Here is a 15,503-nt window from a genome sequence, read left to right as displayed (position 1 = left end):
TCATGGCTCCTTACCTACTTGAAGACGGCTCTCTCCCACCCCTATGTTGGTTGTCTCTACGTGGTGATTCTGTTGCTTCTCTGAGTAAAAGAAAATCTGAGCATATGGCTGGGAGTTATCTGTGCTGCTGCCCATTCCCAGAGAGACGTGTGAGGGCCCTGAAACAGTCATCATCTTAGGATCAATTTTTCCTTTGGAAGGCACTCCCTGTTGGATCTGTCCTACCAGTCCTTACTAAGCTCCTGTAGTTTTTGTTCTTAGGTGGTTCACGGGCACGTGGTCAGAGTGCTCTGTGTCTTGCGGTGAAGGATTCCGCAGTCGGCAAGTGACCTGTAAGCGGACAAGAGCCAATGGAACTGTACAGGTGATGCCTCCGAGAGCATGTGCCCCCAGAGAGAGGCCTCTGGGAAGAAGCCCCTGCTCCAGTCACCCGTGTGTTCCAGGGCTTATTGAACCAGGGAACCAGGTAATGCTGACAAATCTAGTGTTTTGAAAGTATGATCATCTACTATAATCATACACTTCCTGTGGTGAAACCCATGCATCAAAAAAATAAAATTAAAAAAGAGACTTCCCTGGTGGTCCAGTGGTTAAGATTTTGCCTTCCAGTGCAGGGGGTGCGGGTTGGATTCCTCGTCGGGGACCAAGATCCCACGTGCTTCGCGGCCAAAGAACCAAAACATAAAACAGAAGGAATATTGTAACAAATTCAATAAAGACTTTTAAAATGGTGTACATCAAAAAAAATAAAATAAACCCATGCATCAGGGCCCCTCCGCACGGGGGAAGAGGAGAGCCCAACTGCTGCGTGACAGTCATGAAACTCAGCTGCACAGGGACCTTACCACACCGCGCACAGGCTGGTTCACGGGACCTTCTTATCCTTTCATGGGCCTCTCTGTTGTAATTAACACAGGCTCCAGGGACCAAAAGTTCCCCTCGGCCCTTCTGAAAATGTTCGGTAATGTTAGTGCAGGAAGGTACTTCACACTTCCTGCATTTCTGCCCTGCAGTGCAGCAGTTGTTGCTGCTGGGAGTCACTGTGCTAATTCTCTCAGGTCATTTTCCCCTTTAGTTGTTCTGATTAACTCCAAGCACTACATGGCTACACACTTGTCTAACTGGAAAATGCACAGCCCCAGTTCTGTGCAGGGATGATGCAAAGCAGAGTGTGATACATCTTTCTGGAGCATCAAGTTTATTAACTAGAATTGGAAGAACCAAGGAGTTCTTCGAACAAGAACTATCCCCCTCCCCCACCAACACGGAAGACAGAAGAGTGGGGGAGGGGAGACGTGCCCCAGGAATGACAGTCCAGTCTCTGAAGTTTCACCCAGGTGGGGATTGAGGGGGTTCAGATGGGCTCACTTTATTATGATGCCTCTTGCTGGGAAGCTTGCAACAAAGGTGTTTTAATATCAAGTTCCAGCTCATCATAGAGGGAAGAATAGTTCAAAAACAATAAATAGTATAAAACTACAGAAAGTTTTTTTTTCCAGACATTAAAGAAGATCTAAATAAATGAAAAGACATCCTATATTTATGGATCAAAAGACTTAATGTTATTCAGATGACAGCACTCCCCAAGCTGATCTACAGATTCAACACAACCCCTTTCAAAATCCCAGCTTCTTTGCAGAAATTGACAAGCTGATCCTAAAATTCATATGGAAATATAAAGGACCCAGAATAGCCAGAACAATCTAGAAAAAGAACAAAGTTGGAGGGCTCAGACTTCTCAGTTTCAAAACTTACTACAAAGCTGTAATAATCATGAGAGTGTGGTCCTCGCGTAGCATAGACACATAGATTGATGAAAGAGAGTTGAAAGTCTGGAGATAAATCCATGTATCTATGTCAACTGATTTTCTGCAAAGGTGACAAGACCATTCAATGGGGAAAGAATAATCTCCTCAACAAATGGTGCAGGACAACTGAATAGCCACATACAAAAGAAAGAACTTGGATTCCTAGCCTACAACATATACAAAAAATTAAGTCAAAATTTATCAGAGACCTAAACTCAAGAGCTAAAACAATAAAGCTCCTGGAAGAAAATTTAGCCATAAATCTTCATGCTTTGGATTAGGAGATGGTTTCTTAGATATGACACCAAAACATAAGCCACAGCAACAACAAAAATAAACTGGACCACATCAAAATTAAAAACTTGTTTTGCTACGAAGGACATGATCAAGAAAGTGGACAGCCCACAGAGTGGGAGAAAGTATTTTAAAATCATATATATGAAAGGGAACTTGTTTCTAAAATATATAAAGAACACTCAAACTCAATAATAACACAAATAAACTAATTAAAATATTGAAAAGAATCTGAATAGACATTTCTCCAATGAAGACTTACAAACGGCCAATAAGAACAGGAAAAGAAACTTAGCATCATTATTCATTAGGGAAATGCTAATCAGAAAGAGAGACAGTAGTAAGTGTTGATGAGGACATGGAGAAATTGGAACCTTAATACTTTGCAAGCGGGAATGAAAAATGGTCTAGCCACTTTGGAAAACAGTCTGACAGTTCTTCAAAAGGTTAAATGTATGGGTTACCATATGACCCAGTAATTCTACTCCTAGGTATGTACCGAAGAGAAATGAAAACAGGTTCACAGAAAAACCTGTACATGAATGTTCATAGCAGCATTATTTATAAGAACCAAAGAGTGGGAATAACTCAAGTGAAACCCATAATAAAACTCCAAAAATTGGAAATAACTGACAGATAGATGTGGTGTATTTGTACAATGGAATATCATCTGGCCATTAAAAAGAATAAACTACTAATATGTATTACAAGGTGATGAACCTTAAAGACATTATGGTCAGGGAGGGAAGGCAGACACAAAAGACCACATATTGTATGATTCTATTTATATGAAGTGTCTACAATAGGTAAATCTCTCGAGAAAAATGTAGCTGAACAGCTGTCTAGGCCTGAGGGGGAGAGGCCATGGGAGAAATTGGGAGTAGATGCTAAAGGGTTTCTTTTGGGGATGGTGATAATGTCTTGAAATTGATTGTGGTGACGGTTGCACAACTCTAAAAACCATTAAATTGTGTACGTTAAACAGTGACTTGTACAGTATGTGAATTATATCACAATATTGTTGTTAGGAAAAAAAAAGATTGTATGAGGGAAATTGGTCAACTAATGTAAGAAAAACAAGTAAAATGAGAGCCCAAACTCACGGCATACATCAGAATAAATTCTGACTTGATTAAAGTGCTCAGTGTAAAAGTAATTAAACTGGACTAGAACTATCAGGATGGGAAAGACCTTTTCAAGCATAAAACAAATTACAAGAAAAATTAATAGGTGTTATGAGTACAGAAAAATTTAAGAACTGCATGTCAAAATATTTTTTTCTGTAATTGAACTCACCTCAACACATAGCCTTCATTTTTGCTCTAAGCAGGAAAACCCAAACTTGCCCATGGCTTATGGTTTTAAGCATAGTCATTTCTGAACCTAAGCCTGGTCAATTACAGATTGGCCCTGTCCTTTCCCCTTCTGCCCAGAGGTGGTCTAAGTTTCTGGGGGAGAAGAGGAGGAAAGGAAACTTCTGGCTCTGAAGGAGGGCTGTCTGGTCCTTAGAGCTGGGCTTACATCCTCCCGAACTTCCCTCGGGTACAGCTGATCCCCTGTAGCTAGTCCTTAGCAATGCCGCCGCAGCACATGGTTTTGGAACCCCAGCATGCGTGAGCTCCCAGTGTTTATACTGCATTGTGCTTTTGTTCCAGTGTCCTGGACGTTGCCTGGGTCGCGCTGTGAGCATGCAGCAGCAGCAGCATATAATTTGTCAACACCCCAACCGTTCTGAGTCCGGCTGTGATGACAGGAGGTACCGGCCCCGCCCTAGGGCAGCACACAACCTCTGCCACCTCAGTAGTGACTATGACCGCCTGAAAGTGGCATCATCTGTCCTCTATACCACCTCTCATAATGGACAGTTCCTACTAAATTATGATTTCTCATGGTGCCATCCTCAATAGTATGTATTATACCAAAATACTCATTAACATGTACTATTTATCATCACACATTATTTGGATGTTCAACATATAGAGACACCCCAAAGAGAAAGGAAAAAGTAGCATTGAGAATAGACAGGTATTTTCCCCTCTATATACAAAGTTGATGAAGCCTAATAATATTTCATTTAGGCTTACAGATTAAATCTGTAACCTAGTGTTTTCCATGAACTACATTATTCCTTTGTTTAGAAACTGTTTGATTAGGACGTTGGCACAGAATAACGTCCAACGTTATTAGCAGAGAATAAAATTTACTTTAGCAGAGAATAAAATTAACTTTTATCTTGTTAAGGGGCTTACACAAGAAAAAAATGCTTCCCTCTTTTATAAAAGTCTGAGCTGATAGATGATTTAGGGGTAGAAGAACTTTGTTCCCTGAGGTCACTCAGAGGTCACCCAGACCCCTTCCGTCTGGCGACTCCACCACCCCAGAGGAGCGTGCTCCAGCCAAAGAAAGTGAGGAGAAAGCCAAGAGGGCACACTAATGGGGAAATTTGGAGTTCTACCACTCTCTTCTTGTGTAACCTTGGACTACCTAACCTCCTAGTCTGCACAATGGGGTATTACTGTCGGTGTGAAATTTTGCTAGGTTTTTTTTTTAATTGAAGTAGAGTTGATTTACAATGTTGTGTTAATTTCTGCTGTACAGCAAAGTGATTCAGTTATAGACATATAGACATTCTTTTTTTTAAATAGTCTTTTCCATTATGGCTTATCATAGAATATTGAATATAGTTCTCTGTGCTATACAGTAGGACCTTACTGTCTATCCATTATATATAAAAACTTACATCTGCTCATACCAGCCTTCCACTCCATCCCTCCCTCAACCTCCTCCCCCTTGGCAACCACCAGTCTATTCTCTTATGTCCGTGATTCTGTTTCTGTTTGAAAGACAGGTTCATTTGTGTCGTATTTTATTTTACTTTATTTTATTTTATTTTTTGGCAGTACACGGGCCTCTCACTGTTGTGGCCTCTCCCGTTGCGGAGCACAGGCTCCGGACACGCAGGCTCAGCAGCCATGGCTCACGGGCCCAGCCACTCCGCAGCATGTGGGATCTTCCTGGACCAGGGCACGAACCCATGTCCCCTGCGTCGGCAGGCGGACTCTCAACCACTGCGCCACCAGGGAAGCCCTGTGTCATATTTTAGATTCCACACATAAGTGATATCGTATGGTATTTGTCTTTCTCTTTCTGACTTACTTCACTTAGTATGATAATCTCTTGTTGCATCCATGTTGCTGCAAATGGCATGATTTCATTCTTTTTATGGCTGTGTAGTATTCCATTGTATACAGGTACCACATCTTCTTTATCCATTCATCTGTCAGTGGACACTTAGGTTGTTTCCATGTCTTGGCTATTGGGTGCATGTATCTTTTTGAATTATAGTTTTCTCCGCATATATGCCTGGGAGTAGGATTGCTGGATCACATGGTAATTCTATTTTTAGTTTTCTGAGGAACCTCCGTACTGTCTTCCACAATGGCTGCACCACCTTACATTCCCACAAACAGGGTAAGAGGGTTCCCTTTTCTCTGCACCCTCTCCAGCATTTATTTGTAGATGTTTTAATGATGGCCATCCTGACTGGTGTGAGGTGGTACCTCATTATAGTTTTGATTTGCATTTCTCTAATAATTAGCGATGTTGAGCATCTTTTCATGTGCCTATTGGCTATCTGTATTTCTTCTTTGGACAAACGTCTGTTTAGGTCTTCTGCCCATTTTTGGATAGGGTTTTCTGTTTTTTTTCTTGTTGTTGTTGAGTTGTGTGAGCTCTCACTTTATCTTGGAAATCAAGCCCTTGTCGGTCGCATCATTTGCAAATATTTTCTCCTAGTCTGTAGGTTATCTTGTTTGGGGGAAGCTTTGATTAATTGGTTTAGTGTGAAGCACTTAAGCAGCCTTGGTCATAGAGGATGCTCACTCTATGGCTCTTCCTTCCTCCTCCACATCCTGAGTCTTGCTGGAGAAAATGAGATGACCTTGACAACCGGCTCTGTTTCTATTTTGAGCCTTCAGTAAGGTTTGGCAATGTAGGGTCAGCTGCATTTCCTATTCCCAAAACAATTCCAGCCAGAACCATTCTCCTCGAATGGAAAATGTCTGGAACAGCTGCCCTTATTCTCAACAGAAAACCCAGTTTCCAATTTTGTTCGGAAGATGGAGACCACACACAGATTGATAGGTATCATCCCAGATGTTTTACTCTGCACGCTCAAAGATATATTTCTATTACAAACACCTACGTGGTTTGAGCTTTCTTTATAACATACTGGATATATTTTTCTGAAACTTGTTTTTTCTGCTTATCAATACATTATAGAGCTATTTCCCATCCAAGTACATGAGTCACTTTATTCTTTTGAATTGTTGTACTTAATGTTACATCACTCCATTGCTAATGGACATTTGATTGTTTCCAGTTTTTTTGCTATTACAAACAAATGCTGCGGTAAACATCCGGAACATCTTTATGCACAAAGGGTAATATTCTTATGGGATAAATTTTAGATATGGACTTGAATTGACAGACATGCTCATTTGGACACTACTAAATAACCATCAAAATGTCTACACCAACAGTATTTGAGAGTCCCCCTTTTCGTCAACTTTATATAGGTTTTTCAGTATTTTAAAAATTTTGCCAATCTGATGGATGAAATATCTTATTGTAATTTGTACTTTTCTGGTTACTTTTTACATGACTTTTGGCTCTTTGTATTTTTTCTCCAACCCATCCACCTTTTTCCATCTTTACCACCATCACCCCTGGCCAAGCCGTCCAACTGGTCTCCCTCCATCCATCCATGCTCCTTTCCAACCCAGTCTCCCTACTGCAGCCAGAGTAATCTTTTCCAAAATGCAAATCTGATCATACCACCACCACACCCCGTCTTCCTGCTAGATTAACATCACTTTAGAGGCTTCACTTGCTCTTAGGGAAAAGGTTGACTAAAATCCACAGTGTGCCCTATAAAATATTGCACGGTCAAGTCCTACTTCCCTGCACACCCTCATTCGAGACCTCAGTCTGTCTCACTCTTCCAGCCACTGTCCTTCTTTCAGTCCCTCGGATACGCCATGAACTTTCCAACCAAAACAAGAAGCAAAAAATAGAATAGAAAGGATAAAAGGCATGGAAGGATCTATCACGAGGATATCTGATTAAGTGGGGTTTTAGAGAAAGAGATATGGAAATGAACTGAAAGGGTAGACATAAAAGAAGTAATAGAAGAAAAATTCCTAGACCTGAAGGGGGAAAAGAGTCAAGTTGCCTTTCATTTTCTCTATTGTTTCTGCTTCCTGCAGGGTTGGCTGTTCAGCTTTTAGTACTAGTGTCCTAGTACTTTTCTTTCATGCTGTTAATTTTCCCCAAATATCTGGTGGTTTATGGAAGAAGGACTAGGTTACTTTAGAGAGCTTCTGTGGGTCTCTTTTGCAGTTTTCTGGCCTCATTTTCCCCCACAGACCTCTTCTGCTGACTGGGCATGCTTCCTGTGAGCTCGCTGAAGGTAGGTGAGGTACTAGATCTCACTTTACAATGCAGTGGGTGGGCTGGAGACCCCCAGTTGCCATAGTACGGCCTCAGTAAATATTAGAGGGTGTGTTACAAGGAGTAACATTGTTAGTGGCCACTGGTAGAGAAACAGTGGTGAGCAGGTCATCTGCTAGCCTCTATTATTGGCCCTGGGAAGGGTTTGGGAGGTGTGGCTTCCACTGAAAAGAGTTATAAAGGGAGTGAGAATTATCAGGGTAAACTAACCCACATTATGGCAAGAAGACAACACAGGGATCTGAGGACGTGCTGGAGGACCCAGAGTTTGTTCCCCAAAGAGGTAATTCCTAACCTCAGCCATGAGTCAGAATTCCCTGGGAAGTTTCTTTAAAGATTCTTGGGCCTCAACTGGGACTTAATGAATTAGAATCTTGGGGAGGAGTGGAACCTGGCAATCTGTATCTCTTTTGTTCGTTTGTTTGTCTTTTGTTTTTAATTCTTTCCTAATCTATGTCTTTTTAAAGCTGCCTACATACCTCTGATAGTAAGCCAGACTTGAAATCTACTGCCCTACAGAATCAGTAGTTCCATCTGGCTGATGATGAAACGGGTTATTTGAGGTAGGAGCAGAGCTGGACTGAATAGGAATGAGAAATTAAGAAAGACTAGTAGAAACAGGGTTACTGTTATGATTTCTGCTGCCATTTCTACTTTCATGTTTTGCATAGAAAAACACAAGTTCCAATTGTGTGCACAGTGTTGGTGCCCAGACTGTGTCCCCCTAGCTCAGGCATCCCCATCCCCAGTCCCATCCCTGCCCGGAAGGAAGTGATGCTCTCTGCTGGACCGATCTTGCATTCTTTTACTGGGTCCTCAATGACCAGCCTCTTGGGTTTCAGCATCTGCCTTGGTCTCTAGCTCCTTGCGCCCCCCTCAACTTTCATATTTAGGAAGCTAAACAGTTTCTTCTGACTTCCCACTGGCCCTGTCTTCTAACAAAGCAGAAAAAGAGGCTGTATTAGTTAAGGTCCTTTGGGCTGGAAACAACAAAAGTCAACTTGGAATGAGTTATACAAAGAGGGTGGAAGAGTTCTTATTAAGATAGGACCACCATTCTCAGAACAATTTGGTATCTTTTAAAATGTCTTCTTTGAGTATCCTTGGAATATTTGTTCAACTGTTTTCAGTAGAAAAGCTGATCTCTGCATAGGGGATGGCTGGAGAGTACTCACAGTCTCTGCCCTCTTGTCCAAAGCAACCCAACTTTTGGCCCCCTAAGCTTCATACCCACTGGAGAAAACAAAAACCCTGCAGTTAACAGGACACCCTCATCCCTTTTCCTCTTACAAATCTTATAAACAGTTTGATGGGACAGTATTAAGTAAACCCTTTGATAGAGTCTCCCCCTACTGGCTAATCAAAGTATTGCTTCCAACTATGTGTAATAGTCTCTTAGAGCAGTTCAGGTGATCAGAATTTTCTCCACCTTATTACATTTCCAGTGGTGTTTCAACACTCCTTATGGATTATGTGCGCTGATAGGGAGCCTTTTATAGGAACACAAAAATGTCTCGATCCAAAGGGATAATGCTGTGAGACCTCAGGAAGGACTGTAACCAAGAAATGAGGAGTTATTTCTCCTCTCAGCTCTGCAGCTCTGTGTGTTTCTGCTTCATTCTTTGTTCTTTCTGAATGTCATTTTATTCTACTTCTCTGGCCCATGTGGCAGAGCATGGCCACCACTACTCCAGCCTTCAGGTTTATATGTCTTGTTCCAGCAACTTCCAAGTTCCTGGGAGAAAGACAGTGATTGAACCCGCTCAGGTTAGGGCCCTCTTCCAGTCATCTTAGGGGATGGGGAAACACTCTCATGTGGTACGAGTACATCAGTTCCAGGAACCCTGCCCGAGGGAACAAGAGCAGATACCCCAAAGTGGGTCCACTAAGGTGGCTCACCCTCCAGGGTAAATATCTGTTCAAAAATCAGAGGGCATTCAACAGGCACATGAAAAGTTGCTGAACATCACTAATCAGCAGGGAAATGCATATCAAAACCAGAATGAAATATCACCTCACACCTGTCAGAATATCTGTTGTCAAAAAGACAACAAATAATAAATGCTGCTGAGGATGGGAAAAGGGAACACTTGTACACTGTTAGTGGGAATGTCAGTTAGTGCGGCCACTATGGAAAACAGTATAGAGGTTCCTTAAAAAGTTAAAAAGAGAACTACCAGATGATATAGCAATTCCACTCCTGGGTATAAACCTGAAGAAAATGAAAACACAAATTCAAAAAGATTGGGCTTCCCCGGTGGCACAGTGGTTGAGAGTCCACCTGCCGATGCAGGGGACACAGGTTCGTGCCCCGGTCCGGGAAGATCCCACATGCCACAGAGCGGCTGGGCCCGTGAGCCATGGCCGCTGAGCCTGCGCATCCGGAGCCTGTGCTCCGCAACGGGAGAGGCCACAACAGTGAGAGGCCCGCGTACCGCAAAAAAAAAAAAAAATATATATGCATCCCAATTTTCAGAGCAGCATTATTTATAATAGATATGGAAAGATATGGAAACAACTTAAGTAGCCATCAACAGATGAATGGATAAAGGAGATGTGGTACATATACAGTGAAATATTACTCAGCCATAAAAAATGAGATTTTGCCATTTGCAACAACACGGATAGACCTGGAGTGTATATATGCTTAGGGAAGAAAGTCAGACAGAGAAAGACAAATATCATACATATGCTGTCACTTATACGTGGAATCTAAAAAATAAAACGAATGACTATAACAGAAACAGACTCATAGATACAGAGACAAACTAGTGGTTACCCGGGGGGGAAAGGCATGGAGGACGGGCAAGACAGGGCTAAGAGACTGAGAGGTATCAACCAGTTGGTATAAAATAAATAAGGTACAAGGATGTAATGCGCAGCACATGGAATATAGTCAGTATCTTATAATAACTTTAAATAGAGTATAAAGTATAGAAGTATTGAATCGCTATGCTGTACACCTGAAGCTAATATAATATTGTAAATCAACGATGCTTCAATTAAAAGATTAAGTAGCTACTGTGTAGGGTAGTTGTGAGGATTAAAGGAGTCAATCTATGTAAAGTATTTGGAAAATTCTCTGGCACATGGTTGTCAAATAAATATACACGTACAGTGGACCCTTTTTGACAACAACAAAACAGAGGGCATTAACTTTCTGTTCTGTTTTAAAGAGTAAGGAGGCTAGAAAGAGATCCCTCTTCCCAAAAGGTCTTTTTTAGCTCTCACTACGAGTTATAGTGTGTCCTAAATGTCAACTAGAGCACTCCTCTTAGCAGAGAAGATTGCTCACAAATTCATACTCATACCAGAATATATTTCAAGTGCTTATATAAACGGAGCTTACCGTTGGTTAACAAATGTGTCATTCTTCTCTTCCTTGTCTAAATCGATCTGCTCCAGCTCATCAGGAGAGTGTGTCTTTTGAGGTGCGCGCCTTGATGTGGTGCCGGAGGCTCACGGAAACACGTGGTTTGCTTGCCTCTATTGAGGTTGTGATTCCTCCACCACTTGCTTAGTCAGCCAGGAACAATGCAGATGAGTTTCCTGTTGAATAAGGTCGTAATTGTCAAGCCTTTGCTATACTGAAAGTACAGTACAGTAAAAGGCTTGATCCCAGCAAGAAGTGACACCCCACTTTCTCCCACTGTCCACCTTTTTGTTTGTTTTTCTCATTTCAGACCCACCTTTTGGAGGAACTGCTCGTCGCGGGCTTGTGACACATGTTGGCACGCAGGCCCTTGGAGGCCCTGTACGTCAGCCTGTGGTCAGGGCTTCCAGTCTAGGAAGGTGGACTGTGTCCACACGAGGAGCTGCAAGACGGTGGCTGAGAGACGCTGTGAGCCGGGAAAGAAACCCTCTTCCTGGCGGCACTGCTTGGGGCCTTCCTGTGATAGTACGTACCCCTCTCAGGTATTGCAACCACCCCGAAGCCTTGTGCAAACTGGACCGCATGGAGCCAACCTTGTCAGGGTCTCGTCCACAGGGCCATTCTGAACGGATGTGGTATCTTGGGACATCAGGAGATTAGCTGCTTTGATGTGGGTGCAACTTGGTGTCCTTTAGAGAAGAAAATAGTTGACTGAGTAGGGTGGTCGGTGGCCTTCTAACAAGCACTGCGAGCCTCTCCACAGCCTCTTTCTGCCTTGGAGTTTCAGCCCCTCAGACAAGGCTTCCTTGGATGGGATTGGGCAGGTGTGTAAATGCCCTGAAGTTATGTGGGAAATGTCATCATATATATTTTTCTAGGGAGAGTTCCATTGCTTTGGTAAGTTTTCCCTGGGGTTCATGACACCCCAGAAGCTAGTGCTGCTGTCAGCACTGGGAGGAGCAGGTGGCCTGAAGGGCTGTGATGTCCCCTGAGGGCATCGAGAAGCCACATGGCCCAGCTAAGAAGTGAGTCCAGGGCACTTCTGACTCCAGTGCCAAGCAGTGGCCCTAACCCAAGCCGAGCTTCTTCGCTTCCCCCTGTGATCTCAGTTTCTGCTTTTCATAAAATCATGTACTTCCTTTTAAACTAGGTCTCTAATGAGCTATGTGTTAAATGGATATAGATATATATATATATATATATTTTTTTTTTTTTCTGCAGGAGGCTGCACAGACACAACTCACTACTGTACGTTTGTAAAGCATCTTAATTTGTGTTCGCTAGACCTCTACAAACAAAGGTGCTGTCAGTCGTGTAAAGGAGGATAAAACTTTTAGGGGGTCCTAATGCCACTGGGAAGATGAAACAAAATGTAAAAGCTCTCTTCCCTATGTAGCTGGCACAAAGACACGTATTTCTTTACAAAAAAAACCCCTCTAGATTCTACAATCAGACAGAAGAAATCACCACTGTTAAAATTTGGGACTGTCATTTCCCCATGGCCGGTTTTTAATTCCAACTCTTTTAAATGATACGTTCCAGGACTAACAAAAATTACTGCAGCAGTCACACCATTGCACGTGGGACCTCGTCCTGTCCTTCTAATCAGGAAATCACCAAGATCACCTGTGCATTGTCACGAGCTGCCTCTTCCTGTGATTTATAGACTAGTAGAGAGTACGACATCCTGAAGGCTTGAGAAACACGGCAACTGATGACTTCTCTCAGTTTTAGGGTTGCAACAGGTTTATAAGGTATTTACATTTTAGAAGCTCTGGCCAGTAGTTGTTAAGATGTTGGCTCTAATGGCATTTTTATGGACCCTTACGTTTAGTCTGTGAAAAGGAGACAATCACTCTGGACAGGCTTGTGACCCTGACTGATCCAGACATCCTGGGGGAATGACATCTTTTCCTTGCTCTTAGAGAACTTAGGGGAGAAAACACTGAGTAAACATTGCTGCCGTTCTTGCAACTACGGAAATCGATCTGTGACCAAATGAGGCATCTTGGAAATTAAAGGAGATGGAAAGTTAACCTCTTCTACTGATTTTGAAGTATATTCAAAGCGTTCTTTTAAGAGCTGTGTATGAGATTTTTCTCAGCACTATTCTCTTGCACACAAACAGAAAAACCAAAGCCTTGTTAGAATGAATTTATGCATAAGACAGTATTCCTAAGGATTTTTATTTTGGAAAAATTATGAGAAAGTAATCTAACTATGAAACATGATAGCTGAAAAGAGCTGTTTACAGTAAATAACTGTTTTAATTTGAACTGATCTGTCAGTAAATCCAAAGCGAATTAGCATTAGGCTGGAAGGTACAGTTAGGATGAGAAGTTGAGTTAGGATTTGGTGACTAAGTTTAGGGTTCATTTTAGTTTTAGCCTTGGGTTAGGTGAGAGAAATGGAGGTTCACTTATTGTTAAGGCTAGAGTTGGCTTTATGGATTAGGGTTAGGTCAGAATTGGTTTGGGTTTGGATCGTGCCAATGCTGGCATTAGTGACGGCGTCAGGGTGGAGGTAAAGTTTGGAGAAGATGTTGCTGCGGAAGGAGTTGGGAACTAGTATTTAATTGTAAGCTCTAAAGCTGATTTGGTTAGGGGGCTCTTACCTTACATACTAGCAGTTATGGCTTTGGATGGCGCACAACCCCATATAAGTGGTCACACTTCTTTATTCGGGGTCCCAGCTGCCTGTGCGCATGTTGCCTATAGGCTGTCGGCAGCAAAGTTAACTGAAGCAGGTGTGCTGGCCCTAGTCCCTGGTCACTCATAAGTGAGCAGTGCGTTCTGGCTTTGGATTTGTCTGTGGACAAGCTTGCTGAATCTCTCTGCCATGCCATATCCTGAGCACCAGGTCTCTTGTTCTAACTGCAGCCTCACTGACACTGGGATGAGCACTACTGTACGTGGAGGGTTTGGTGGTTGGGAATGGGTGCGGGAACGTGACGAGGACACACTAGCCTGTGAGCTGTTCATCATCAAGCACACGTGATTGTTGAAGGCTTTTTAAATTAAAAGAGAGATCATTTGTACAATACTCTGTATATATTTATTATATGACTTAAAGGTGCAATATTTCATTTTGTACAGTATGTAATAAAGACAGGGGACGTGTATTTTTCTGATTAACAAAATTTCTTATTAAACTGCTTCACTTTGTATTTAAAGTTGCTATTTTTCATTTGCTGTTGTACCTTTTGTCTTGTTATCATTCAAATGGCCTTCCTGTGTACTGTATTTTACTACTGTTTCTATCACCTAAGAGTTACTATTTCTCTTTCACAATCCTGACTAGGAATTCAGAAATAAATGTACTTTGATTATTCAGTGGCATCCTTACAAAGGCAGGTGACTTATTTGCATTCGGGTTTTGGTGGCCTTGGGTATGGTCACCTTGGCTGCCTCTCTGAGTCCAGGAGCAACCCTGCTGGGCTCAGTGCCCTGGGCTGTCTTTGGGGTGTGGGTTACAGGATTCAGAGCGGATCACACAGAGATTCACTCTCAGTGCCTCATCCCAGTCATTTACTTCCTGTGAATCAATCACACCTAAAAGAATGTCAAGGGCAGGAAAGAGTGGCAAGAAGTTCCAAGAGGACAGCCTGAAGCAGGTGTGGAAGTGGGTGGTAGTTGGGAGAGCAGGAGCAGGAGGCACTAGCACACTTTTATTTCTGGCTATTGTGAGGAGGTTAGTGATGGATTTGAGATGTCTGCACAGAGAGACTTTTTAGCAGCGGTTGGTGAGTAACCGCTTTTAATAGCTTTCTTCTCTTATACAGTTGATGGGTTTGAACTGCTTGCGTCCACTTATACACAGATTTCTATGACTAGTAAATACTGCACTATCCAAGGTTGGTTGAATATGTGGATGTGGAACCTCGGATACGGGGGGCCAACTACACGTTATACATGGATTTTCCATGGCGGGGAAGGGTGGCGCCCCGACTCCCACACTGTGCAAGGGTCAAGTGTATAGTGCTTCAAGATTAGCAGTGAGTCTTTCTAGAAAACATTCGTGGTGCTGGAATTGAAATTCCCCTTCATTTGCTACAGGCCTTGGAGTTTCCAAGGTCACTTGATGAAGACAAAAATCAGCCATTTTACAGTAACTTGTAAGACTCTGTTAACCTAATGAGGCTGAGCCACACAGAAGATAAGCAATGGGACACCTCAGATATCTCAACAGTGTACTTCCTTCTTTCCTTTTCTTTCTTTCCTTCCTTCTGTCCTTTCTTCCTTCTCTCCTTGACTCATTCCCTCTTTCCCCTTCCTTCCCTCCCTCCCTCCCTTCCTTCCTTCTCTAAGGCCTACGTAGGTTACAAGGAGTGGACAGCATTATCGGGACAGTGGAAAAGTTACAACTTTATTTCCAAAAATTCCCTCTATTTTCTTGGCAGTTTGAAATATTTTGTAATCTTTAGTAACTATGCAAGGACACCGAAAAACTCCAGATTTTACAATCTAAACACTAATGTAAGTTGGGTCCACTCTCATGTACAGTGTGATGAAATCCCA

At 42.5% G+C, this 15,503-nt stretch overlaps 2 protein-coding genes across 3 annotated transcripts in view; one reads left to right on the top strand and one right to left on the bottom strand.

Annotated features, from left to right (window-relative positions):
* ADAMTSL3 (ADAMTS like 3) overlaps positions 1-12,333 on the top strand; it is a 358,752-nt gene extending 346,419 nt beyond the window's left edge. Inside the window, 4 exon segments of the mRNA XM_024742722.1 lie at positions 262-466; positions 3,758-3,858; positions 11,297-11,528; positions 12,271-12,333. Coding sequence (XP_024598490.1) covers positions 262-466; positions 3,758-3,858; positions 11,297-11,528; positions 12,271-12,333 — 601 coding nt within the window.
* Positions 505-15,503, bottom strand: part of LOC112398271 (stabilizer of axonemal microtubules 1-like) — a 37,663-nt gene continuing 22,664 nt past the window's right edge. The window contains exons 5-6 of one of the 2 annotated variants that reach the window (XR_003002966.1): positions 10,963-11,162; positions 505-658 (exon numbers count right to left, since the gene is read on the bottom strand). Coding sequence is in view for 1 of the 2 variants with exons in the window: in XM_024742723.1 (XP_024598491.1) it covers positions 11,135-11,162 (28 nt within the window). In the remaining variant the exon portion in view is untranslated. Of the gene's footprint in view, positions 659-10,166; positions 11,163-15,503 lie in introns of those variants that run through there. The other variant, XM_024742723.1, reaches the window with a different exon arrangement.

Source organism: Neophocaena asiaeorientalis, unplaced genomic scaffold (assembly GCF_003031525.2).
Source record: "Neophocaena asiaeorientalis asiaeorientalis breed wild unplaced genomic scaffold, Neophocaena_asiaeorientalis_V1.1 scaffold155, whole genome shotgun sequence".
NCBI lineage: Eukaryota > Metazoa > Chordata > Mammalia > Artiodactyla > Phocoenidae > Neophocaena > Neophocaena asiaeorientalis.
The sequence above is the reverse complement of the archived record's forward strand: the minus strand, read 5'-3'. Positions and strand labels throughout refer to the sequence as shown.